Below are 27,893 nucleotides of genomic sequence, written 5' to 3' on the forward strand. Positions count from 1 at the left end.
CAGTTTTGAGGCTGTTGGAAGTGGAGGGGGGGAGTTGGATTACTCTTAGATTTTGCTAAAATCAGAAAATGGAGTAAGAGCAAGGTGTCCTGATCAAGTATTATCTCTGTTGCATTCTTCCTTCTTAAAAAAAAAAAGGGGTACAAGTAATAAAATGTGTTCTCAAACTACTTAAAGTTTTTACCGCTTTATTTCTTCTGATCATCTCCCCATAACGTCCCTGGATCTGCTGCTCTCCTTGCAGTAACATTTTGTTGCCAGGATTGTCCTGTTCTCAGTGGTGTAAACCCAGAACCCCAGTCAAAGCCACCACTCCCTGGGTCGGCTTCTCTGTGCTCTGGGGCAGCACAGGACCTGGCACCCATACTGTCCCTGCTCTTCCTTTTCCAGTCTCCTCATGTGGACTCGAGTGTGGCGATCATCCCCTGAGCTCAGCCAGAGTGGTAGTGTGTCCTTCTGTACAGACAGTCTGTGTTTTGTAGTCTGGGAAACCCCACCTTACATTTTCCTCCCTTCTCTCTTTTCAGATCTTCCCCAGCCCATTTTCCCCATCTTCTCTCCTTTACCTACAGCTTGGTGGCAGAGTGCCTTTGCCTTGGGTTCCCCCGCCTGCCTCTGCTCCTGGGGACTGAATTCCTGGCAGTGGTGTGCATGTCAGGGGCAGGTTCATTCTGGACTGTAGAGAGGCTTCTGGTTCCCTTCACCTGTGCCAGGGCTGGTGGGGACGGTGGGGACAGCCCTTTGGTCTGGGGCAGGGCTTCTTTCTCCCTCGGCACTATTGACATTTGGGGCTGGATCTTTCTCTTTTGTGAGGGCCATCCTGTGACTCGTGCCGCTCACCCACCAGATGCTCACAGCCCTTCCTCTCTCCCCACAGTCGCCCCAGGTAAGAACACTAGCATTCTGTCCTCTGTCTGTGTTCGTGACATTCTGGCTCTCTCCATCCCCATCTTTTTCTCTCCCTCTGCCTTCCGACTACACTCTTTCTTAATCGTTCCTCCCCCCACAGCCTTCTCAGAATATCAGGGTAAACTGAGGAAGTGGTTTGGTCTGTAGAGCTGTACTGTTGGCCTAGCCACCACTGTCCCACAGGGGTGTGCGTGGACTTTGACAGAGATCCCCAGTAGGTGCCTTTGGAGGGAAGGCTTTGAGTGCTGTCCTCAGACATTTACCTGGAGTGCATGGGGCCGACTTTGCCAGCATGTGTGTTTATGAGGAAGTATGGCCCAGTTGCAGCCTTGGTGCTGTTGGGATGAGAACCAGAGGGGACTGGCAGAGACGTGGGACAGCCAGTGCACAGTTTGCCTGCGATCTAAGTGTCCTCATGCCCTGCGGTTTATTTTTATAACAGCCTCTTAAAAGACATTACTACGTGTCCTATTTTACAGACGAGGAAGTTGAGGGTCTTAGCGGTTTTCATTTGTTCAAGGCTCTGTAGCTCCTGTCTGCAACGCCTAAAGCTCTTTTTAATAATGCCTGGTATCATGTTTTAGCAGCCCTGAGTCCACTGGGCATGCTAGCCTGTTTATGTCGCTTCCTTGAGCATGTTTTGTGGTCTTCCTTAAATTTTCTAAATTATATTTGGCCCCTTGGGATCTATGGGTTTTTTTTTTCCACAGTGAGGGAAAGAAGGTAGCAAAAACTGGGTGTCTTTAATGGGGGAAAAAAAGAATATGAAGTCTTGATCTTATTTGCAGTGTTTTTGGTCATCCTTTGGGGAATAATCTTTTAAAACCCCACTGGATCTGGTGTACCAAATAGGTCAGGGCTCTGGTGCCGCATCACCTGATGCCCTGGTCGTGCTCTTCATGGAGAGATTTTAAGCTACTCAGTCATTGGTCATGGGTTGCTTGCTTTTCTCTTCTCCTAGTTTCTGGAGGATTCCGGCATCCCTAGGTTGTGTTGAGAAAGGATGGGGATATGGCCATCCCTTTAATTCACCCCATTTGTCGAATACCTTCTCCTGGCCCATGTGCTCCCTGGATGCAGGTGTGAATGAGCTCACCCCTCGTTCATGAAATTTGGTTGGTGGTGATGGAGGACAAATAATCACAAAATACACATGGCCCTGGGTGAGGTTGACACAGGGACCTCCTTAGGCCAAACCAAAGAGGGACATGTAAGGGCAAGGTCAGAAGATGAGCAGGAGCCATAGAGACCTGGGGACACTGGGAGAGCGTTGGCTTGTGTAGGGACCAGAGGGCAGCCAGCGGGAAAGGCGACTCTCAAAGGAGTGGAAAGTGGCATACAGGAGTGTTGGGGGCCCAGCAGGAGCCAGCTCAGGGAGGGCTTTGGGTGGCAGGGGCACTGCAGTGGTCTAGACTAGAGGGTGCACTTGATCATGGAGGGAGGGGACAGGAGACCAGACAAGGTTTACCACAGGAACAGAAGTGTGGGGCCACCACATAAGGTGACTTGGTCGGTGGGGGAACCATTTACAGAGCTGGGGGAGAGACAGACTGGAGAGGCGTGAGGACGAGGTGACAGAGGGGAGGGCGTTTGTAATTGTGCTTCATGTGTGTCCCTTTTGAGATGCTCGTGAGATGTCCAGGTGGGGGCGTCAGGCCAGCAGGTGGGCATACAGGGGGTCAGAGAGCCCTGCAGGGGAGACAAGGTGGTGGAGGAGCTGGGTAATGGGATATCTCTGCAGCTGAGAGAGGAGGAGGACATTTGAACAGGAGGAGATGGCGAGTCAGGTGCGGGGGCAGAAGAGTGTGCCCGGAACATGTGGGTCAGTCTGCGGGAGGGTCTTTCTTCTTTGAAGTCAGTGGTCACGGAGACCTGTGGATATGCTCTGTTGTCCCCCACAGGGTTCCCAGCCGTCATCATCCTCTGGGATGTGCTGGGGGGCTCGGCGGGCGGGGGGGGGGCGCCCTCCGGGCCCCTGGTGCAGGTGGGGTCGTTGTTGAGGGCTCACAGATTCTCAGGATGATATTCCAAAGCAAATTGGCACAGTTTCCTAAATTTTCAAATGTATCTCATTACAGTTCTATGTTTGGCCATCGTGTTTGTAATTTCTTAACTTTCTACAGATTATTTAAGTTTGTTAGGAATTTCACCATATTATTGTGTTTCATGATTCTAAGATGCACTTTTTTTTTCAGATTGTAGTATCTCCGAAATCAGGTTTGTTTTAGAAGTAATCAAGATTTATTTAGATCTAATAAAATACAGTATGTATGCTATTTTACTTGTTCATAATTTGAATTAATAGTAGTGACATAATAGTTAAACATACATATTCACTGTATAGTGTTCCAGAACAGCTTTCATGGATAGAAGGATTTTTTAATTATTTAAATTTTACTGACAAAAGAACAGGAACACATTTTGGTTGGGGGAGAGTTTAGGTGATCTTTCTGTGGACTGGAATTGAGGTCCGTGTAGCCCATCTTGAAGGAGGGGTGTGCACAAGGACGTGTGAGGAAGCAGAGAGGGGAGACATAGTTCCCAGGCAGTGCTCTGGAAGAGGAGGCCCCCTCATTCCTGGTGATACTGTCCTGTCTGCCCCTTTCATCTGGAAAAGTCCTAACACACAAAGCTGGGGAGGAGGGATGGACATCAGACCTCATTTGGGACTGGAGTTGTCAGGTCATTGCTGACCTTTACAGAGGTACAGGATGGTTTTTAAAGGAGCCTTGTTAAGAAGTGGAACACATCTTAGGTTTATCTAATCTGAGAAAGTTTGGTGACCAGAGGGGCCTCCTCATCAGGTTCTCCCATGGACTCTCCTGTGGGGCTCCCAGAAGTAGTCTCCTGCAGGTTTCTTTCTAATAGGAAGTTCTGGGGTGGGGGTGTTTTGTTGTTGTTCTTGTTTGGTTTGGCACTTTTGTTTGTTTGTTGAGAAAAACTAAGAACTGTGACGGAGATGTCCCCATTCTTAAAGTTGTAACGTGGGACATCGGGAGTGCCGCTTATTTAAAATTGCTCACGAGAATGTGTTGGGATTCACATTGGTCCCCATCTCACAGGAGTTTGAAGTGGCAGCTTCAGGTGAGGCCCCCAGATCACTGCTGGTCCAGGTCTGTCCAAGGGAGGAAAGCATGGAGGCCTGTGCGTGCAGGGGAGGGCTGTAGACTGTCTTCTCTGTCCTGCCAGAACGACGGAGCTGGGACTGTGCCGTTAGCTGCATGGGGGTGACAGGCAATTAGCCATGGCCAGTGCGAGGCCCTCTGTGCATCTTAGGGTTTTGTCTCTGTTTCTCAAGGTGTGTCCGTGGACCCACTGTGTCAGAGTGACTGGCTCCTGGACCCCATCCACTCTTCCTGGTCAGACTCTCTTGGAGGAGAGTGGGGAATCTCTGCTTTTGTGGTCACTATTCAGTTTTTTCGTTCTCGGAACCACTCAGTTTCTTCTGAGGCAGTTCAGGAGAATCACCCAATAGGTGGGTTTATCGTTCTTTCTTTTAACATTGGAATCTGCACTTTTAAACAAGCTGCTCCGGCAACTCAGATGTAGAAGACCATTTTCCAGAGCCTCTGTCCATTATGGTGTTGGCAGCCTGCTCTCCAGCTGTCCTGCTGTCGAGGCGGCTGATTTTGTTGGTCTCTGTGTCCACGTTAGTACCTCAGAAGGCTTCTCCCAACCCGTTAGTATTATTCTCATAATTTTCTGTCTCCTGTGTCCAGTTTCTGATCACTGAGGGGTCAAGACTTGAAATGACCAAGCAGGGTGAAGCTTTGTGAACCCAGGGGTTCCCTGCAGAGATGCTCCCCTTCCCATAACCCAGTACACTAGCTCCCTGTACTTCACAGCAGGAACTTACAGTCACTGATCGGTTGATAGTTAACTCCCTCCACCCCAGGACTGAGGAGAGCCCTCCTGTCATTCTGGGGAAATGAACAGCGAGGGAGCGGTCACACCAGCTCAGTTCACTCCATAGTTAGGAATGGTGCCTCAGTACTTGAACTGGGAAGCATGGGCAAAGTCTAGGAAGTAAGTGTGTGTCATTACTAGTAACCTCAATGTTTGTGTATTTTTAAGACTTGACATCTGCTTCTCTCATCTTACTCTTTCACCTGTATCTTGAAGATCCCTCAGAGAATGTGGATGCAGGGCCTTTGAATAACTTAGTTTAGAATTCTTACCAGTAGCTGTGTAAATTCTTGCTACTGTTTAAACTTTTGTTTTGGCAATAAATATCAGCTGGGAACTAGCCTAAGCACAAAATAGGATACTTTGCAAATACCAGGAAACTATAAGTCGAGAAAAATGAACAACGTCCCTTGATATCAGACATAGCATAGGGATTGCAATTACTCAGTCAGGGTCATCTGACTTTCTTTCCAGGGTCTGATTAGTACAGCCCTTTCTTCAGCCACCCCCTCTAGGTAGCAGCTCTCATTATCTCCAGAGGCACTCTGGTCGCGCTTGCTATTGAGTAGAGAGCCCGCAGGAAGGTCTAAGGCTGGGCCGTGTCCCCACTGACTGCACCTGCCTGTCAGCCCCCAGTGCAACCGGAGTTCACCAGGCATTTCTCTTTTTTTTTTTTTTTTAAGATTTTATTTATTTTTATTTTACAGAGATAGAGACAGCCAGCGAGAGAGGGAACACAAGCAAGGGGGAGTGGGAGACGAAGAAGCAGGCTCATAGCGGAAGAGCCTGATGTGGGGCTCGATCCCATAACGCCAGGATCACGCCCTGAGCTGAAGGCAGACGCTTAACCGCTGTGCCATCCAGGCGCCCCTCACCAGGCATTTCTGAGGGGTGAGGTGGCCCTTTGAAGAACTCTGTAGAGAGCACGCTTGGTCTGGGTGGGGACAGTCGTAGCTCGTGCCGGAGTCAGCACCGTCTGCCACCGCATCTGAAGTGCCAGAAGCCGATTTCCCCTTCCCTTTCCATGCCGCCTGAAACGGCCCTGAGGCTCACGTCACCAGACACCAATGTGTCACAAGAGGAATTTGCCAAATTATCAAATACTTACTGTGATAAGTATTCCTGAAGAATGTGTTCACGTGTGCTGATGATATTCAAGAAGGATATTTCGTAAAACTTTTTGGTAAATTGGTAATTCTCATGATGTGGTCATTTGGTGAATGGGCCTGATATTGAGACCCTTGGTCTGGTGGCCTGTCACCTTGGCCGTCAGAACAGATCCAGCACATTCTATCTTTTAGGGTTTATTTGTGCAGAAGCAGGTAATCCCTCGCCCCTCCTTGGCAGACCAACTCCAGTTTGGTAGGAGTGACCTTGAGGCTTGAGGCTGGGGAGATAATGGGGAGTGTGTCCACGTGTTAGTCCCAGGCCTTTGCTGCCACCGCCCCCGCCCTCCCCCCCCCCCCCGATCTGTCATGTTTTCTTCCTTGATGTAACCATTTGTTTTCTGTTCTGAAATCATTTCTTATTTGGAAGATTATTTAAAAATCATTCTTGTCCAGCTTGTTCATTTTAAGTTATTGTCTTATGGGATTTAAATCTTAAATTGTAAGCTAATCTTATTTCTTAAAATCAATAAGCACCAAGCAAAAAGAAGAGAACACAAGAAACATTATTCGCGCTATCTAAACAGCTACGTTCCTTTCCTTACAGTTGGTCTTTATCATCTCAGAGGTGATCCTTCCCTCTTCCTAGTTTGATAGCTGTGTGCACTTAATGAGCATTTTCCTTATTTTATGGCTCCAAAGCTTTGCGTACCCAGCTGTTCTAGGGTCCTTCTGGGGAAATCAGAACACGCACATATTGCAGAGCCATCCTGTGTCCCACCTGGCGTTTGCTTTGGTTTAAGTGGAGGTTGGGGAGAAGTCAAGTTTCCAGGTGAGCCAGGGGGAGGATGCTAGAGGAGCATGGGTCTGAACCCCATTGGAGATGGGGAACGTTTGAGCCAGGCTAATCTGAAGGGCCATCTCCAAGAATCCCAGCTTCGTGTGGACCTGAGGCAGTAGTTGCATAGAGAGAGGAAGCACATTCACCATCTCCGCCCCCGCCTCCCTCCACCCCTCCCCTAGTCCTACCCCCTGTCCCACCTGGTCAGTTCCTGCTGTATACTGTTTGCACTAGTCTTTGCAGACATTATAGCCTTTTCTTGGATGCTTAATGTAAAATAACTTTTTTCTAGGAAGCATGCCAGGATGAATTTTATTATATGTGTTCTTTATACACATCTGTGATTATATCCTTAGGATAGAATACAGGGCATATATAGAAATGGGTTTGGTGCTGCTTATTCAAACCTGTGTAACAATAACAATTCTAATAAAAGTACATATTAGATTGCCTTAAATAATAAGGATTACCAGAATATTAAAGGCTTGCTTTTCAAGGTTGTTTGATGGATAGGGGTATGAACGATGATTAAGTTACTGTGACAAGTGATACGTGAAAGAGCATGTGGCCAAATCTAGCAAAGACTGGAGTGGGGCGAGCAGGCTATAGACCCTGCAGCTGCTGGGTCAGTGAGCTACTTGTTCGCCTGCTGTTACTCACGGCTCAGAATATGCACACACAGGGTAGAATCATGATGGAGCCATTGAGATTCTCGCACCACGCCAACCTCCTCCTTCCGTGATTAGGAATTGCATGTGAGCTCATTTGAGTTCCAGAAATGGACATTATGTCTATTTTAAGGCTTTTGACGGATACCATTATATTGCCTTGGACAAAAAGCAGTGTACCGTGTCTCCAGTATTAAACAGTGCTCCCGTGGCTGGGGTTATCACTCTGTCCTTTGATAGGAGAGAATGGTGTTTCATTATGTTGATTTGCATTTCTTTGATTACTAATGAGAATTGAAGTACTTAGATTTGGAGACTTTTTTTTTTTTTTGAAGATTTTATTTATTTATTTTAGAGTGAGAGAGAGCTTGAACAGGGGTAGGGGAGAGGGAGAAAATCTTAAGCAGGTTACACATGGAGCCCAACGTGGTGCTCCATCCCAGGACCCTGAGGTCATGATCAGGAGTTGGATGTTTAACCGACTGAGCCACCCAGGCACCCCTAGAGACATGCGTTTCTTTCCTGAGTGGCTTAGTTCCTGTCTTCTGCCAGTTTTTCTGTTAGGTTCTCTTACAACAGTTTACAAAGCAAGGTGGTTAGCCCTCTGTCAAGGTAGGCTGCAGAGAGTTTAAGGGTGTGGCTCGACTTCCCGATCACCCATCCCACCAGCACCGCCAAGCATGCCCTCTGAGTATGGGGCACCCTTCTGGGCCCCAGTTACTTCTGTTGTACCTCGGGATTGGCCCCAAGTTAGTTCCTCCCTTGGTGATTGGATATTAAATGAACTGTTGGTTGTTGGGCACTGAACACAGCCTGCACAAAGAACTTGGGAAATACAGACTGGCCAAAGGGAGGAGAAGGAGTTATATACCTGCATGGCTCTTTGCTTTGTCTTGTGTGTTTCAAATATCTTTTCCTAGTTTGTTGATTGCCTTTGCATTTGTTCCAGCAGTTTTGGTCATGGAGAAAATGTCACTTCTATCTTATGGCCTCTGGCACTTTCCCTTTACAGACCGGTCTGCACTGCATCAGACTCACTTGTGTGCCTTTTTTCTTTTCGGTGTTTTGTTTTCTTCTCACTGTGAAAGTACATACATGTTCATTTTGGAAAATCTGGAAAAAAGTATAACACTTAAAAAAACTATAAAACACACCCCCTGTGGAACTTCGTTAATGCAGAATGCTTCTGGCTCTGTGTCAGCTCCATAAATCCTAGTCTGGAGGGAGGAATGGGGAATCAGTTTGAAGGGGTTTTACTGGGGATTGGTTAGGAGCCACTGCTTTGTTTTTGTTTTGTTTGGTTGGTTTTGGGTTTTTTTGATGAATGCCTTAACCACCTTTGCATTACAAAATAAATATTCATCTTAATTACCTTCTGGGAGCTTTACAGTTTTAATTTGCACATTAATTCTTAAGTGTTTCCTATTGATTCTTCTGATTTCTTTTTTCTCCAAAGTAGAATGTTTTCTGATTCTAAAAATGGTAGACACTTGTTGTAAAACATTCAAACAATACGTGGTTATAAGCAGGATCTCACCCCTGCCCAGGAATAGCCACCAGATCATTGTAACAAGATTTTTTAAAGAACCGGGTACAAATATATAAAGTTATTAAGGAAAAACTGAATGATTTCATGGTATTATTTTTTTAACTTCCTTTTTTACCTTAACGTGTTATATAGACTGCTTTTTTGTGAAAGCATAAAGGTTTATTATTATTATTATTATTATTATTATTATTATTATCATCCTCATGTAACAATCATTTTATTACACCTCACAGTTTTGCTGGGGGGGGGGTGGTCAGGGATTTGGGCCGGGCTTGGCTTTTTGACTAGGGTCAGTTGAGGTCTGCCTTATTTTTCATGGCTGCATATTTTTTCACTAGGTCTGTAGCCAACAATTAGTCTACCTACCTTCTGTAGGATTTAGGGGTGTTCTGGTTTTCAGTAATTTAATCAAGGTGTGGTGCCTGTCTTTGCTAGCCGAGTTTCTTACCTCCCTAATGAGAAGTTAAAAGAAGTGGAACTACAAGACCAAAAAAATGCACATTTTTCTTTTTGATACATGTTGCTTTCCAAAGTTACAGTAAATTCTATTATCACCAGAACACCTGAAAATTGCCTACAGCCTCATCAATACTAGTTATTATTATATTTTGGTTCACACTGATAGATAGAAAATGCCTTTTTATTTTATTTTATTTTATTTTTTTTTAAGATTTTTTATTTATTTATGTGACAGAGAGACAGCCAGCGAGAGAGGGAACACAGCAGGGGGAGTGGGAGAGGAAGAAGCAGGCTCATAGCGGAGGAGCCCGATGTGGGACTCGATCCCACAACGCCGGGATCACGCCCTGAGCCGAAGGCAGACGCTTTAACGACTGCGCTACCCAGGCGCCCCCTTTTTATTTTAATTTCTTTTTTCTTTCTTTCTTTCTTTCTTTCTTTCTTTCTTTCTTTCTTTCTTTCTTTCTTTCTTTCTTTCTTTGGTGGTTAGTGAGATACACTTTTAAAAAAAACAAACCATTTTATTAAGACATAACTCATACCATATAATTCCTGACTTTAAAGTGCATAATTCAGTGATTGATTCTATTGTTCAGCTGTCACCGCAATCAATTTTAAAGATTTATTTATTTATTTTAGAGCGCGAGAGAGAGCACAAGTGGGAGAGACAGAGGGAGAGAGAATCCTCAAGCAAACTCCATGCTGAGGGCAGAGCCCAGTGAGGGTCTTGATCCCAGGACCCTGAGATCATGACCTGAGCCAAAACCAAGAGTCAGGCTCTTAACCAGCTGCGCCACCCAGGCGTCCCTCACCGCAGTCAATTTTAGAACAGTTTGTTACCCTGAAAAGAAACCCTGTACCATTTGCAGTTACTCCCCATTTTCCGTGAATCCCCAGCCAGAAGCAACCAGTGATGTATTTTCTACCCCTGCGAAATGACCTATTCTGGACATTTCAAGGAAATGGAATTACACAGTGTGTGCTCTTTTGTGACGTCTGTTTGAACTGAGCATAATGTTTGCAGAGTTCTTGATGCAGCACGTGGCAGTGCTTGCTTTCCGTGGCTGCATAGTATTCCATTGTGGATCCATTGCATTCTGTTTTCCATTCCTCCCTTAATGGGCATCTGAGTTGTTTCCGCTTTTTGGCTGCTAGGAAGAATGCTGCTACAAACATTTGTGTGAACATAGTTTTCACTTCTTTTGAGTAGATACTTAGGAGGGAGTTGCTGGGGCTTATGGTGACTCTAGGTTTAAGACTGTTTTCCAGGGTGGCTGCTCCATTTGACGTTGGTGTACCTTTGCACACGCTCGTCAGCATGTTCTGTGCCCGTGGTTGTTAATTGTGGCTGTCCTGCTGGGGTGAAGCAGCGTCTCATTGTGGCTCTGATTGGTGTTTCCTGATAGCTAATGGTGTTGAGCAGCTTTTCGTGTGTTTATTGACCATTTGTGTGTCTTCTTTGGGAAAATATTCAGATATTTTGCCCATTTTTAAATTAGGTTGTCTTTTTATCATTGAGTTGTAAGAGTTCTTTGTATGTTTTAGATGCAAGCACCTATCACATCTATGATTTGTAAATATTTTCTCCCATTCTTTGAGTTGTCCCTCACTTTCTCAGTCGTGTCCTTTGAAGCAAAGTTTCTAATTTTAATGAGGTCCAACTTCTCTTTGTTGTTGCTGTTGTTTGTGCTTTTGCTGACATATCTAAGAACTCCTTTCAGTCCAGTGTCATGAAAATTTACTCCTGTGATTTTTCTGAGTCCACAGTTCAGTGCCACTGTTAGGTCCTCGGTTTGTTCTGAGTTACTGTTTGGGTTTGGTGTGAGCGAGGAGTCCACATTCGTGCTTCTGTGGGTGAGTGTCCAGTCCTTCCCTCTTCGCCACCAGTAGTTTAGATGCCTCTTCCCTCCGTCAAGCGCTTCTGTCACCGAGGCGTGGAACGTGTTTTATGTTTGTCATGTCCTTGTATTTCCTTTGTTGAGGTGTCTGCACGTCTCCCCCACACACACACACACACACTCTTTAGTGGAGTAGTGGCATTTGTTGTTGTTGTGTTCCTCTTAAGAGCTCTTTCTGGGGCGCCTGGGTGGCTCAGCTGTTAAGCATCTGCCTTTGGCTCACATCGTGATCCCAGGGTCCTGGGATCGAGCCCTGCATCGGGCTCCCTGCTCAGTGGGGAGCCTGCTTTTCCGTCTCCCACTCCCCCTGCTTGTGTTCCCTCTCTCGCTGTCTCTCTGTCTCTCTGCCAAATAAATAAATAAAATCTTAAAAAAAAAAAGAGGTCCTGTCTTTTGACTGTTTCTACTTCTCAAAAACCACAATTTTTTTCCTCAGTTTTTTTACTTTTTAAACTTTACTCTTTATGTTGTTTTACCTTTATTCTAAAAATAGTCTTTATTTTTTTTAGTACTTTTATCAACTTTAACCTGTGTTTATTCACTTCAGTTCACCTGGAATTTATATTTACGGTGATTTAAGGATCGCATATTGCTGCTGCCACTCTCCAGTTTGAGAACCACCTTATGATACACTAATTTCGTGTATACATGTGTCTTTTTCCAGACTTACAAATGAAGAAGTCTATCGCTTTATAGTTTTAGTATCTGGCAGAATAGGTTTCCCTGTTCTTCTTACCAGTTTTTAGAATTTTCTTGGCTATTGAATAAAATGTATACGTTTCTTTTGGGCAGATTTACAACATGGCAGGGTTTTTGTTTTGTTTTGTTTAAAGGGAGGTTCTTGTCTGAACATTTTCATCCGTTCTCAGGCCCGCCTGGGCGGTGAGCCCCTAACAGAGGAGTTGGTAGCATGTGAAGGGTGTTTCTGATGGATTTCGGGACACTTGCAGTTCATGCAGCCCCTTCGTCTCACCAGCTCCCAGTCTGAGAGCAGAGGCACTTGACTCTGCCCTGCCTTTGTCAGCACCTTGCCAAGTGGACTGGCCCCGTACAGGCCTATAGAGTCATCGGGCGGGCCAAACACAAGTACCCAAGGCGCGTCTTCTGTCCTCTTTTGCCCGAGACACACGTTTACCATGTGTGGAGCTCATTAAGCATCTACTGTTAAACGTGTGCCTTGGACTTTCCAAAACTGTGCTCTTTTGACATGTTGAACTTTCAAATTACAGTCAGTATAGTTGAAAAAGTGCTATTAAGAACATCCCAAATGAGAATCAGTGTGTTAATCTTTAGTAACCTAAAAGCAGTAAGTTTATAATTTAATTGTGAGTTTAGGCGTTTCAGCTGACTTTTTCATGATTTATATTTTTGTATGTTGCATTTCTGTATTTTAAGAAATAGGACAGCTGGCCTGGTCTCTTCAACAAGTCAGCATCATGAAAAAATAAAGGGGGAGGGAAGTAATACATGAACCTTAAAAACAACCACCAAATGTGGGGCGTGGGCCTTAATTGGGTCCTGTTTCTGCAGACCAACTCTAAAAGACACTTTTTGGACAACTAGAGAAATTTGCATTAATAAGTATTAATGAATATTAAGGAATTGTTCACTTTGTTAGGTGTGGTAATGGTATCCTTTCCTGTCTACGTTTCTGTACATTTAATATTTTTGTAAATGCAACAGAGAGAAGCCTGAACAAGGGTCCTCTTCCATTTCTCCATTCCTGTGGATTTCTGATTGGACTTTCTGTCTGTGGGAATACCCCAATCAAGGAGGGGACTTTGAATATTGGTAGTGAATGCTGCTGGGGGCATAGTCAAAGGCTGCTTGTAAAAGCTGTATTTTAAGTTGCAAGAGAAGGGGGCGGGGAGTGTAGTTCATGTTGAGCAATGGGAGATTGGATAAATGAATGTATAGCCATGTGCTCATTACAAATCATGCTGTCATATTGTATGAAACAACTTAATGATACGGGACAGAGCCTGGAGTAAACACCAAGTCGTATGTGTCTGAGTGAGTACGTGATAGAAGACTGTTGATTGTGGTTCATACGTATGCATGTATGTAGAAGAAAAGACTGCAAGAAGGAAAACCTGTCAGCCCTTTAAGAGTGGACTTCTGGATGTTGGGATTTCAGGTGTTATTTCATTCATAGCTCTGTTGCTTTTCAGATTTTCTGCAGCATGCTTACCCTACTTTTACATGGGGAAACATCAATGTAAGGAGGGAGGGGTTCTCTTCTCCTGGGAGTTAGTGCTTCTCAGCGTGCTCTGCCCCGCAGCTTGGAATTTTCTTTTGCCTTGCACCCTGGTTAGGCTTCCCGGAGTCGTGCTCCTGAGGAGGCCTTGCAGCTTTTCTACGTACTTATTTTCTGAGTTCTCATAAAGATAAAACCACAACAAAACTCTGTAACTTTTTAAAAATGAGCTTTGATTCGTTAATAAATATTTGTATAGGTTTTTTTTCTCCTAATTGCAGGTAGGTAGTTTTGATGCTTCATATGAAAAGTCAGAGAGGTGGTGTACTTTGGGGGAGGCAGTCAGTGCTGTGAGGTGGAGCTGGGAGCTGTGGGGTCAGAGCATGAGACAGGGTTAGGAACCCCTGCGCTGTGGATTCTGTTGTTGCACATTAGGAATGTCACATTCCTCTCACTTCGTAAGTTTCTTTGGTAAGTTTTTGAAGGACGTTGGCAGTCTGTAAAGAATAAGAAGACTCCACAGGTCACCTTTCCCATTCTCTTTGCTGTCAGGAGGTGTGGTCGGCCTTGCTTGTTAGTTTGAAAGGATGAGAGCAGTTAAATTCTATCTCTGTACCTTAGCAGATCATGGAATACTTTTTGAAAAAATTGTCAGATATCTGAGTTGAAATTTTAATAGAAGGCAGAGCATTTCCCGCGCATTAACGGCTGTATGGAAGCATCGTCTTACGGATGTATGTCACTTTATTCTTTGAGGAGAGGTCGGGAGCGAAGCAAGCGCTGTCCTGGTCGTGAGACGGTGGACTCCGCTGTGTGTGTGGCCCCAGTTTCAGATGCACTGGGTATTTGCAGTGGGTTGTGATCGGTCAGGCCTCGGTAGTCGTCTTAATCAGGTTGCACCATATGAAGTTGCCAGCATGTGGCCGTGTGGGCCTCGCGGAAACAGGAGTTTCTGTGGTTCAAGCTAAGACAGCTCTCAGCGCTTCCTGCACTTGGCTATGTTGTAGAGTAAGTGGGGTTTGGTCACGACAGTTGAGGAATAATAAGCGTCATTTTCTTCTCCGAGATCCTCACACATAAGTGAATTTTAATCAGCCTTCTGAGTTGGATTGTTTCTGTGTTTCTGCATCTTTCTTAAAATTGCTGATGAATTAAAGAGAACCATACCAGCTGCCTTCTCTCTGTGGCCAGTATTACCCGTCAGCTTTCACGGTAGCTTGAAAAATAATGAATGTGAATTAGACCTCTGAAAGAGTATTAAAATATTTTTATTAATTTGTTTTATTTTAGTCTCAGATGCAGACTTCGGTGGGAATTGTCCCCACACAGGCGATAGCCGCGGGCCCCACTGCAGATCCGGAGAAGCGCAAACTGATACAGCAGCAGCTGGTCCTCCTGCTTCACGCTCATAAGTGTCAGAGACGAGAACAAGCGAATGGAGAGGTTCGGGCCTGCTCTCTCCCACATTGTCGAACCATGAAAAATGTTTTGAATCACATGACACACTGTCAGGCTGGGAAAGCCTGTCAAGGTAAGTGCCGTTTTCTGAAATCCTGGTGGCGTAGCTTAGGATGAAATGTGTCTTCGGTATTCCTCGGGAGTTCTCTTGTTAGTAAGGTTCCTGCAACCTCGATGTTGACACAGCAACCAGGCACAGGCCACTGGCATGCTTAACCTGCTCAGGAAAAAGGTGGTTTGGTTTCCTGATATTCTCTGAGCTTCTGCTGGATGAGGCTGTGCCCTGCCTTTGTTCTCTTCCTCCTTCCTCTGTCACGGAAGACATTTGTCACTTCTTGAGCACTGTCTTTATCATAAATGTCTAGAGCACGGTTTTCCTTTGGGCAGAATGGCACAGGCGCGTGTGCGCACACCCCTCCCCAAACCTAGAGCATCTGTCTTGCAGCTGTCTCACATGTTCTGACTGCCGGGGCTCCCGCCTTGCTCCTCCACCCTTTCATCTTGAGGCTGGTCAGGATACCAGCGACCTTGTCATCGGCCACAGTCCGTGACACGGGAAGCTGTGTGCACCGTACCATCCCTGCCACCACCTTCCTTCCTTCTTGAGAAGGGGGTGAATCAGGCGCATCATGTGCTCCCTTCCCCCTCTTCTCTGGCGGACACCTCAAGTCTGCAGAAGAAAGTGTTTCTTACTAACAACTATACTTTCTTTCATCTTTATCCTCCTTCTTTCTCTTCTTACTTGTGCTCCTAGACCTTGGGGGGGAATCTCTCCCTGACCTCCCTCTCTCTCCCTTTGTGACCTTTACCCCAGCATAACCGTGATCCTGATGGAGAAGCAGAAGAGAGTCATGCTAGACCTTTAGAAAGAAATCACAGTGCCTCAGTATGGAGTGACAATGAAGGCTCAGAGTAACCGCTAGGTTGAGTCACCCTCTCATGTACTTAGAAAAGTGCCCGGCGTCCCATTTAAAATCTCCCCAGACCTCTCATTTGCTTCTCTGTATGTATTTCTTGAACTATAGTGTTAAGATGGTTTCATCCTTCAACATAATGTAGAATTTTTATTTTCACTAGTGACATGACATAATTATTATTTGTCCTAACTTTCATTCCACTTGTTCAGTATTGCAAGTCAGATAGTTTTTGTTTTGTTTTTGTTTTGTGGGCCGAGCCTTAATCACCATCATCCATGACATTGCTTCTGTGGGAAATTTGTGTTTAGAATTCTCAACAGTCGACTTACAAACGTTTTGGAAAACATCCTGTTTGTAAGTTGAGGACTGCCTGTACTGTGTTATGGTTACACGTGTTACCATTTTCTTATGGAATCTGGCATTATAATTTAGGTATAATTGAAAGTGTGACGATCTGGATAGAAAAATAACATCTCGTTGTTTTTCTGGTCATAGTTGCCCATTGTGCATCTTCACGACAAATCATCTCTCATTGGAAGAACTGCACACGACATGACTGTCCTGTTTGCCTCCCTTTGAAAAATGCCAGTGACAAGCGAAACCAACAAAGTAAGTGAGCATTGGGGGTAGAGAAGCTCGGAGGTGAGAACAGCTACTTGGAAAGAGAGTGTGGGAGAGAAGGTAGGAAGCAGGGCAGAGATCACGAGCACAAGGTCTAGAGGCGAGCAGAGACACGGAGGCGGAGCTGCACTGCGACACCAGGGGGAAGCTGAGCTTAGCCAGAGACGGATTCTCAGTGTGCACAGGGCCCAGGGCCTCTCCGGGATCTCGTCCCCACCCCTGCACACACACACACCAGAATTGGCAGCAGCGGAGCAGTGCAGAGGAGGGTTGCTGTGACCACAGAGCAGACGTGACGAGGCTTCCTATGTCTTGACAGACACTCAGTATCTTGAGGTTTGAATGTCGCATCACTATAATGGCAGTGACTTCCAAGGGGGCGGGGAAATAGAGGGGACACTTACTTTGGAATTGAAACGCCTTATCCTAAAGTAAGTTTGGAGAGGGCTGTGTTATGGAAGAGTCAGGCAGGCAGGGGCAGTACAAAGTGCCACATGTAGACACTTGGGAGGTTTGCCCTCCTCCGTGCAGAGGCAGTTCCCAGACCTGTTTGTGTAACTAACTATTTATTCAGCACAGATTGAGAGTCTCTGCCCCAGGACTGGCTGCATCCTGACCATTCCCATCATTTTGTTGTCTTTCGAGCCATCTGTGTAGCCCTTAGCTGGTCAGCGGAGCCGAGGCCCCGGCTCAGGAGGCCGGAGTGTGGCTGCCTGGGGGATCCCTGCCCTCTCTAGGCATCAGAGCAGGGAAAGGATGAGCATCTCTTCCAGTTTTAAGTCCTTTCCTGTCACTTCAGAGGTAAAACTGTGGTCTTTAGGTGTGTCCCTCAGTTTGGACACATAGGACGTGCCTTCTGGTGCGATGCCACCCCTCTGGCTGGAGCTGCTCCCCGCGGCCTCCAGCACCACAGTCTTGCTCATCCTCCATCTCGTCTGTGCCATCTTGTTTGTAGTTGCGTGTTCATCGCTCTCATCCTTCTTGATCATCTGCCTCGAGACCCCACTGCTGCCTGGAGAGCCTGTGCAGCTGTCTCTCTGTTCGTCTCCTTGGGGCACGGGGCACGGTGGAAGGCACGCTGTTCCTAAGAGTGCCGTGGCTGCTGCACCAGTGACGCCGGGGGCGTCCCTCCCGAGTGGCCGGCCACTTATGGGCCCGTCGTCTTCCCTCCCTGCAGAAGGACTCACGCTAAGTTTCCTTTAAAAAGGCACTTTCCTAAATCAGCTAAATTTTTCTTTGACCACAACTGGAATTAATACATGGTTTTCCAGGACCTCTCTTACATGAAGTGAAGTTCTAGGGATCTAGGGCTTTCAGAACCACCACGTATTTGGGACAGCAGTTCTGTTGGTATAAGCCTGTTTTTCCTCACAGTTAGTGTAAAACTGTTTTTTTAACTAGTATATTGTGGTGGTTAAATTTTCTTGTGTTTCAGGACACGTTTCAGTAACAAGCTTTTTAAGTGCCAAAATATTCATTCCATGAATAATAAGTTAGGATTTCATTCTGAACTTCTCATTTGGGGGTGTGGCTTTTCTGGGACCTTTTGTTTTTAGTATGTGTTGCTATGACAATGTTAAACTTTTATGATTTCTCTTTTTAAGAAACACTTATGCGGTTTTTGTTTTAAAAAAGAAAAGAAATAATATGTGGGTTTTTTCTTTTCCAACACCCTTACGACTGCCGGAATGTTGTGACAGTTGATCAGTGTGCGCTCTGAAGTGGTAAACCACAGCGTTTCCACTAGTCAGACTGTGAGGTGTCGCCAGGGTGATTTCATAACGTAAAGTCACCGGGAATATTTAGATTAACTTTATGCGAGGTTCTGGTAACTTTTTTGTAAAAGAAATGAAAGCACTTATGTAAGAAATGGTTAAATACTTCTCAAATTAGGTTTCGGCCCTGAGTGTACTCTTCTAGCTCTCTCTAGCACTGTGGTTTTCTGAGGGCAGAAGGTTGATCTGGTGGGCGAGAAACTTCCAGCAGTGTGCTTCTGTAAGTGTGGGCTCTTCCTCCTCCCCTGAAGCTGATTGTGCTGGCGGTGTGTGCCCATGGGGTTAGGCAGCGGGGAGGAAGTGTGGGTCCAGCCCTCTGACAGCTTCAAGTCAGCGGCCAGAGTCAGAGTATAGACATTGCAGCGATGTGACAGTTGTGCCACAGGAAGGAGGGGAGGACCCTCACGTGCTGGAGGGCAGGGCTTGATGGAGCCCGATTCCAATACAGTAACGATGGCAGGACACTCCAGACAGCGCAGTGTCTGCACAACCGGCATGGACTCAGAGATTCCCGTGCAAGTGAGGGGATTTGGGGAGAGAGGGAGTGTTTGTGGCAAGAGGTTTGGGGCCCCTGGGGGCTGCCGGGAGACTCACCGTGCTTGCCAAGGCTGTGCTTTGCCGGCAGGTTTCCTACAGATGTGCACACACTCCACTGCCTCACTTCTTCCGTGGATGTCTCTGCTGAGAGAACCTACCGGCATCATCCGTGAAACTAAGCTATACCATTGGTTACCTTTGTGGCCTATGTTGAGATTTTGTTTGATTTTTGAGTTGTCTTCTTGAGATTGTGTTATCACTGATATTGGGCTATCCTTCCCTTACAGAAATAATCAGATTTTATTGAATAATTAGAACTTTTCAACGTATACACCTAATGTCACTTCTGCCATCCGACTGGCAAAAATTCCAGTGCACAGGGCTGTGTGAACACAAGACCGAATTCCCTATGTGAATTCCTGTTGCCTCATCAGGGGGCTTCTTGCTATTCAAAGTAGAGTCGTCAGATGAGGCTGCACAGGCAGAGACGCAGAAGCTCAAGCCCTATCCCAGACGTCCTCTGTTAGAATCTGCATTTCAGCAAGTTCCTGGGTGACACTATGCACAGTAACAGCTGAGATGTGCAGCCCCGGAAGCCTTGAAGGGCTAGGTGTTTGTCCCAGAGCCCTCGACAAGTATTGAGTCACTCTGGGGAAATCATGGGTTTCCCGACTCAGAATCCCATAAGGATTGTCAAAATCAGTGTGGCAGGATCACCCTCCTCGCCAGGCCAAACCCAGTCACTGCCCGCAGCCGCCTTAATGCGGGCCAAGCTCCGCAGCATGACAATGGGGGGTGTCTAAGTCAGCAGTCCTCTGGTCCAGCGTTTGCATACCTCCACGGGCTTGACCCTCACTACCTAGTCTGGCTGTCTGTTGCGATTTTAAGCGCCTGTGATTGTGAAGCACCTTCCTTCATGACGTGAGTGCAGATCTCCTTGCTTAAATCTTCGATTCATGGAGCAGCCTGCTCTGGGGCCCAGCGAGTGTTTGTTGGACAGGCCCTTGCTCCACCCGAGAGCCCTTCAGAGACTCTTGCATGCCTCTCGTAACGGCCTGTGCTTGGGATGGGGAGCAGAGGTTGCGGTGGAACTCAAATGGCTGTAACGGTAGAGCTATAGGCTTGTCTGCCCCTAATTTAAGTACCCAACAGTCAGTGGTGATGTATGTCAAAGTAGCTTTTGCCTTGCTCTTCTGGGTCCCACAGTGTTGCCCCTCCTCAGTTGTTTGGCTTCGGAAGAAAACCTGTTGCATGCCTTGTGTTCCTGCTCGATGGTGGCTGTGCTGGAGGTCCGGCTCTGGGCCTTAGGTGTTCTTGCTTGTCCTGCCCTGCACCGTGCACAGGAAGATGCTGGAGGGGCACCAGACTGTCTCCATCAGTAGAACATGTTACTCTTGAAATCGGGTTTATGAGTTAGAGCCCCACATGGGGTGTAGTCATTGTTTGTTAAAAAAAAAAAAAGGAGGAGGAGGAGGAAGATGCTAGAAAGGAAGGCCGTCCTGGTGCACGCAGCATCTGGGAGGCACAGTGGCGTGGAAGCCACTCTGCAGAGATGTCTGCAGGTCTGAGTTAATTCCAGCATGACTTTTTCAGTAGAAATCTAAGCGGTGACTAGTTATTAGCTGCTTTGGCTGCTTCGTGGTAAATCTCCCACTGCACTGACGAAGGTTTGAAATTTAGTTTGTCCATTTTCATTGGATTTTCACATCGAGTCCAGTTTTACTGAGAACAGCTGGGGACTTGAGTGTTTGCAGTGTGCTCTGGACGCAGGACCTGTTAGTGGAGCAGTCTCAGCTCTCTCGGAGGGAAGACTGCCCTGGACCTACGTGGAAAGTGGCAGGTGGGTCCTGAAAAGAGCCCACTGGAAAACTTGGCCTTTTATTTCCTGGGTCACGGGCTCCCAACTTAGCTGCAGCAGGGAAGTGGTGAGGCAGTGGAGATGTTGGGGGTATCTCGAAGATGTGCTGCAGGTGGGAATGCCACTGACGCAGAGGGATTGCTGTATTGAGACACTGTGTGAGGGGACAGACTGTATGAAATAGAGCATGAAGCTCTAAGAAAGGAAAGAAGATGTAAAAATGGGAAAAAGAGCAAGAGGCTTTGACATTTAAAGAGGTAGATGTCGATAATGTGTAAAATTCATGAATGCGGAAGGCCTCCTTCTCAGTGATGCCCGATAAATGAGCGCTGCTGCTCCAGCGCTCCTCAATTTCGCTCGGCCCCGAGGCCTGCGGTGCTGCGTGCCGGGAGGGCCCTGGGAAGGCCGCGTGCTCTGCCACAGCACCCTGAACTCGGCAGGGCCTTCCCAGGGCTGTGTGCTTGGCACCGTGCGCGGCCTATACGCTTGAGCCACATGCTGGTCCTGCCTTCAGGGATTGTACAGGGATGACGACGTGAGCACGGTTTTCTCCTTCCAGGAGCCGGAGCTGCCGTGACTTAGGGGATTATTAGGTGAATGCGTTCTCTCTCCCAGCACCCCCTGTGCTCCCTGAGTGCAGACTTTGTGCTCTGGTCCTGGAGCCTCGGCAAGCGCCCCACATAGTCCACCTGTGGACTGAGTGAGTGAGTGTGTGAGGTAGAAAAGCCCAGAGAGAAGCAGGGGCCCAGTAGGCATTGTGGGAATTGCAGGAAGCCTTACTGACACCCGAGAGATTGGGAAGACTTCTAGGAGAGATGGTAGTGTTTCGGGCACACAGAACAGAGTTTAAACAGAATTCCCTTTTACCTGATGACTCCTCTTTCAACCAGTCTTCACCCCTATAGTAAACGTCTGCATTCCCTTTCCCTGAGGTATTTGTGTCACCCAAAAGTAGCATTTGTCATTTGGACTCAAATTGGACCGTGCTTAAATGTCAGAGCCCTTTTTTACTTTCTTGTGCTTTGTTTTCCGTGCCTCTGAATTGTTAGGATTATCAAGTACCAAATGCTTACTTGTCTTCTGATCGGTAATGTGTGTTTTTTAATAAAAAACCACAAAAATGTTTATTTTTTAAGGAAATAATGCTTGTAGGAAATAAATGCTTGTAGGAAATAAATGTTTTTAACACAAGTACAAATACAGTGACCATGTCAGCATCTTCCATGGGAGGCTCTGGCTTCCCCATATATGGCCTTTGGCTTGGGAGTGGCATTCGCCCTAAGGTGGGGCATTTTGATGGAAAGGATGGCATTGGGGGCTGGGTGGATCAAAGTGGAATATAGTAGGAAAAGTTATTTCTTCACCCTGAACAGAAGGCCACCTAGACACCCTCTTTCTTTAAATTCTTCTCCACAATTCATGTGTATGTAGCAAATATAGTCTGGGTCTGTTGTTTCTTAGACCAGTAGATAGGAAAATAAACCATCTTACCATGATTACTTCCTTTTTAACATCAGAGTGTTGTGTTGTGTTTTGTTTTTTAAGTAGGCTCCATGCCCAGTGTGGAGCGCAACGCAGGGCTTGAACTCAAAACCCTGAGGTCAAGACCTGAGCTGAGGAGATCAAGAGTCTGATGCTCAACCGACTAAGCCACCCAGGCGCCCCTAACATCAGAGTTCTTTTAGAAAATCTGGCCTGTCAGTTTTAGGAACATGGTGGACACATGTTGAAAGTTTGGAGGGGGGAGTATTAACTATTAGAGAAAATTCTTTTAAAGAAATCATACATGACTTAAGCTACACACTTGTCATGAAGTGTACCTTGGGAATTGCTTTTCATTTATAATAATGAGGTGCTTGGTGTGTATAATTGTGTCTAATGAGCGTTAATGAGTTTGAGATCTGAATATCCTTATTAGAAAAGTTAATAGTATGGAATGTGTAATTACCAAGATTTTTTTTTTTACACATTTAGCTTTAATTAAAATGCTCTGATAAGTATGTGAATTGTTTATGTTGTAGTTGCATGGTTGAATGTGAGAATATTATGATTACATGTAATTGTCTGAATATGAAAGGAAAGCTTTGTGATAGTGCTTAATGTGTCAAAGATGCTATGTTATAGTATCAGTTTTATAAGCTGCTATTTATAACATGACTCTAAAGTTTGGGGAAGTTGGAAAGAAGGGAAATCTTAAGCATTAGAATAAATAGTAGGACATACAACTTCTGCCTTATGGTAAGTGCTCACCAAACAAGGACATTTGGATGGTTGGACAGAGGGATAAGTTGAACTTGAAGTGACCAAGGAGATGCAAATTTGGGGTCAGATCTGTGAACTTTGAAGTCCTTAGGAATGGGGTTCTCTGTGTTGCTACAGATTTTCCTTTGTTCTTTGGGATTGACCCCAGTAGATGGTGGAGTCCCGGGAGGGAGTGCCCTGCAAGCCATCAGCAGGCCAGATAGTGGACGCTAAGGACGGTGCATGAGGCTATGCCAGTTCCTGAAACTCAGTGGTACTGAGATGAAGCCTGGATAAATAGAAATCCTTGCAGAATCAGCACGCCTCCTTCCATCCATGAATCTTAGCTAGACCAGTCAGTCAGGTACAGAATTTCTTGAGCAGCTTCAGAGAGCCAGATGGCTTAGCACGGCGCCTTCCTGCATAGGAAACCGTAGGAAAGAAAGGTTTGGTATTAATGCCATTGTACAGATAAGTTGCAAGGAATTAAAATTTTGGCGTTAGATTATGTCCTAGATTTATTAATAAGTAACAAAACTGACCAACTGGATATCACCTCTTCCCTTTCTTTAATCTTCTGTACCTGTGCAGGTGAGCAGTGAAGGACCCCAGGGAAGGTGGCAGCCGGAGGGGGTCCCCTTAGTTCATGTCAGTGATGGCAGATTAACGCCCCCGCCAAGTCAGAACACTTTCTGTTATCACGTGTTTGCCACTCCCCTGAAACGGACTTCTGAGTCTCTAGAGCTCATCCATAATTTTCACTAAGTGACCTCTGATTTTGTGATCTGTTGCTCTGTAAGATCAGAGCTTGACTTTCCTTCAGGTGTTTGCTCCTCAAGCACTGCTGTGCAGAACGGCTGACTAGCCCGGGCCCCTTTGCTCTGCACAACTCCGTTCCCAGTGGTCTTGTTCTCTTGCCTCATGACATACATAGTCTGTTGGTGAAATTGTACTTGCTTCTTAGTAGCTTGTCAGTCATTTGTGGGCTTTCCCTTTTACTTAACCTTTTTCCTTTGTCTGTCTGTTTGTTGTTATAGCCATCCTGGGGTCTCCAGCTAGTGGGATTCAGAACACGATTGGTTCTGTTGGCACAGGCCAGCAGAATGCTGCGTCTTTAAGTAACCCAAATCCCATAGACCCCAGCTCCATGCAGCGCGCGTACGCTGCCCTCGGACTCCCCTACCTGAACCAGCCCCAGACACAGCTGCAGCCTCAGGTCCCCGGCCAGCAACCAGCACAGCCTCCAACTCACCAGCAGATGAGGACCCTCAACCCCCTGGGTAGGTGCCGGAGCGCTCGGGAACTTGTTTGTCCAGTGCAGCAGCAGGAATGACAAGTCCTTCTGGAACCCAAGGCTGTTTACCGTTACTGGTTTTGCTTTAAATTCAAATTAATATACGTATAAATGATGATGGTATCTTTTAAGTGCTTGAAATCAAGAACTTCTAGGAAAAGGCTACAGTGTCTGTGCAAGGAAGATGTCACAGGTTTGAGAAAAGAGAAGCATTTGCAAAGGAACCAACATGAGATCCTTGTGCTGCTCCTGTCTGGACATTTTTCATAAGGGGCATTTCTTGCCCCTTATGGCTCAGAATCTCACAAGTTAGAATTACGACTGTCCCACTTATAGACCACTGATCTGGTGGAGAACTCGTAGGTGGCCCACCAGTTCCTGGCGTGTTTTGGTCCCTGGCTAACCCACATCTGGAGGTGAGCAGCCTGGACAAGAGCGGCCTGGCAGGAGTCTCCACAGATACCTCCTGCCTCAGCCTTGTCCCTGGCGCGGGGCTTCCTGCTGTCATCTCAGCTCGTCATTAGCCAGGGTTTGCTCATTCGCTCAAACAGCTCCAGTTTCTGCCATCTCTACATATTGTGTTTTTAACGTTTTTCTTTAAATTGGCAGAATGCTCTTTAAGTGAGCCAAGCAGTTACATCCATCAGGTGAAGCCAAGGTAGTTGTGCTGGTTTGGTTGTTTTCCTAATAAAGTATGTATTTTAACCTTAAAAATGACTCTCTTAAGATTGGCCAATTAAAAACATCTCATTTCTTGCTTTTTGGACAAAACTGCCCTAATGTATATCTAACCTCTAGTGGCCTTGTGACTGGGTTGGAGCCCTCAGACCTGAGTTGTAAGGTGACTCTTCGTCCTATTTGAGGTTATAATTTGGGACAAAACTGTTAACCTCCCTCAGTCCCAACTTTTTCTTACTTTAAAATGAATACCCCTGAAACAAATAATATATTTTATGTTAATTAAAAAATTTTTTTTAAATTTAAAATAAAAATAATAAAATGAATACACAGATGTTATCACTGGCATGTAATTTCTATGATTTTATTTTCTGATATGAAAAGAAAAGTTGACACAAATCTGTGACAGGTCAGTTTAGTTGTTCAGGGCACGATATTAATGAAGCAAGAATAAAAGTCTGAAGCTCGCAAGTGGGATCATGTGTCACGTTCTGCACGGCCACAGAGTACACTTACAGTACCAGCTGGACTCCAGAGAAATGCCTCATTGTGGTTACAAAACGCAGTGAGAAGGAGTCTGCAGCTGAATTTGTACGAGTTGATCGTTACCATTATTGAAAATACAGCTTGCGGAGTTCCTACCGTACTGGCTATTATTATAACTCGTAAGAATCCCTTACTTAGGCGGTGACTTGTTTATGTTATCACAACTTTGAAGTGTATATTATAATTTAGGAGTTGGTTGATTTCTTTCTGTCTTTAAAGGAAATAACCCAATGAACATTCCAGCAGGAGGAATAACAACAGATCAGCAGCCACCAAACTTGATTTCAGAATCAGCTCTTCCAACTTCCCTTGGGGCCACAAAGTAAGACCCGTGTTTCAGTCGGCTCCTGTCTGAGTGTGTGGTCACACATGAAAGGGGGTTGGGAATCACGAAACAGTGATAGTTTCTTACATGTGTGATATCGAAGATAGTATGGAGGGGGGTGCTTTTTTATTATAACTGTAGAGCAGATAATAAACACGGCTTCAGTTTTGTTGTACATATATCACTCAGGCTGTCCTGAGTTTTTAAAAGGCAAGTGCGGTTGAAAAATGAAGCGTATTTGCATCACGTCGGTAGGTGTGGTAAATGTTCTTGCTCTTCCCCTAGTCCACTGATGAACGATGGCTCAAGCCCTGCAAACATTGGGACCCTCAGCACCATACCTACAGCGGCCCCACCTTCCAGCACCGGTGTTCGGAAAGGCTGGCACGAACATGTTACTCAGGACCTGCGGAGCCATCTAGTGCATAAACTGTACGTGCCCGCCTCACCTTTATTCACATATGATGGATATAAGCAGTGTGACAGTTTGCAGTTTCACTGTTGTCTGATTTAATTCCTAAGTGGTCCCTTGGGTCTCAGGTGACGGTGCCCTAGCAGTTGAAGAGGGTCACACGCTTGTTCAGGGAGCCACAGCCACTGCTGGCAGGCCAGAGAATCCGGGGGGGGGGGGGGGTGCGGTGTCAGAGCATCCATGGCTCTGCCCTGCAGGGGGACATGAACTGTTGCCCATGTCATAGAGGTCAAGATTCCTAGTGTGGCCAGACCTTCTGTCCTCTGAGCTCTGACATGCAGCACGGAGCTGGAGTTAGCTCAGAAGCTTTGCCTTGTTTTGTAGCTCAAGATTATAATTGTGGAAGCTCCTGAGAACGGGGGGAATTTGGGCCTGGTGAATACAGAGGGCAGGATAGTGCCACACACAGTATGTTAACAGAAAGGAAGTCAACAGTTAACTTTCTCCACCTACTTAAGTTAAATCGAAAGGGAAATTGATCAGCTTAATTCCCTTGGAGTGTTTTTTTCCTTCATCTTTTTAGTGAAAACTATTTTTGATAAATAGTTTAAAAATTAGGAGTTCAGGGGCCACTGGGTGGCTCAGTCAGTTAGGCATCTAGCTCATGATCTCAGGGTCGAGGGATCAAGCCCAGCATCGAGATCCATGCTCAGTGGGGGGTCTGCTTGAGACTCTTTCCCTCTGCCCCTTCCCCTGTTCGCACTCTCTCTCTCTGTCTCTCAAATAAACACATCTTAAAAAAATAAGAGTTTGAAATCATATTATTCTTGAGATGACCTAGGACTTACTGTACATAGCAAAATATTGGTGTGTTTGACATATAGATAAATTGACAGGTCATTGTTGTCTCCAGAAAGTGACTTCATTTGTGTGTTCACGTACTGAGAGAGAGTTGGCATTTCTCTCAGCAGTATGTTGCGCCCCCATAAGTAGATGGTCTCATTTCTCTCTCTCCATGTCGTCATATATAAAATACCAAGATACTGATGGTGTCTCGAAAGTCTGTTGACAGAGCATGTTGTCCTTGCAGCGTCCAAGCCATCTTTCCAACCCCTGACCCGGCAGCCCTGAAGGACCGCCGCATGGAGAACCTGGTGGCCTACGCCAAGAAAGTGGAGGGGGACATGTATGAGTCTGCCAACAGCAGGGTAGGTTGTCATATGTGCTCCAGCCGTACGGCACCCGCAGTGGAAAGAATGGCATCTGTCTGGAAATGGGGAAATCTGTTAGTCAGGTAAATTCATCACCTCGAGGACACTGACCAGAGAGACGTCCCAGATAAGACAGCAGAACCCTGCACAGCTCTCTTGGTTGACTGCAGATGTCCACTACAGTGGTGACCGAGGCATGTAAAATTGTATTTTATCCGTGGATGTACTTTACAGTGGGCGCTGTTTCTAGTGCTTGTACTGTGTTACTGCCGGTGTCGAATATCCAGGAAGTGACTCGACTGTGGAATGAAATATGTGCATTTAGCGCCCCTTGTCCTATAATGTCACCAGGCATTCAACAAGAGGTTGGGCCTTTGGTTTATCCATTAGAAGTGCTGGATACTGGGGCACAGGGCTGGTTCAGCTAGTAGAGCATGTGACTCTTGATCTTGGGGTCATGAGTTCTAGCCCCCTCTTGGGCCTAGAA

At 46.1% G+C, this 27,893-nt stretch overlaps 1 protein-coding gene across 5 annotated transcripts in view; it reads left to right on the forward strand.

The window, feature by feature from the left end:
• The window catches only part of CREBBP (CREB binding lysine acetyltransferase), a 123,044-nt gene that overhangs the window by 55,763 nt on the left and 39,388 nt on the right, over window positions 1-27,893 (forward strand). For all 5 annotated transcript variants that reach the window (XM_045784439.2, XM_087871016.1, XM_087871018.1 and 2 more), the window contains 6 exons: window positions 14,824-15,064; window positions 16,404-16,517; window positions 23,978-24,220; window positions 25,678-25,780; window positions 26,069-26,215; window positions 27,286-27,403. In XM_045784439.2, coding sequence (XP_045640395.2) covers window positions 14,824-15,064; window positions 16,404-16,517; window positions 23,978-24,220; window positions 25,678-25,780; window positions 26,069-26,215; window positions 27,286-27,403 — 966 coding nt within the window. The remainder of the gene's footprint in view (window positions 1-14,823; window positions 15,065-16,403; window positions 16,518-23,977; window positions 24,221-25,677; window positions 25,781-26,068; window positions 26,216-27,285; window positions 27,404-27,893) is intronic.

This window comes from Ursus americanus, chromosome 2, assembly GCF_024610735.1.
Source record: "Ursus americanus isolate L20-20 chromosome 2, mUrsAme1.1.p, whole genome shotgun sequence".
Classification (NCBI taxonomy): Eukaryota; Metazoa; Chordata; class Mammalia; order Carnivora; family Ursidae; genus Ursus; species Ursus americanus.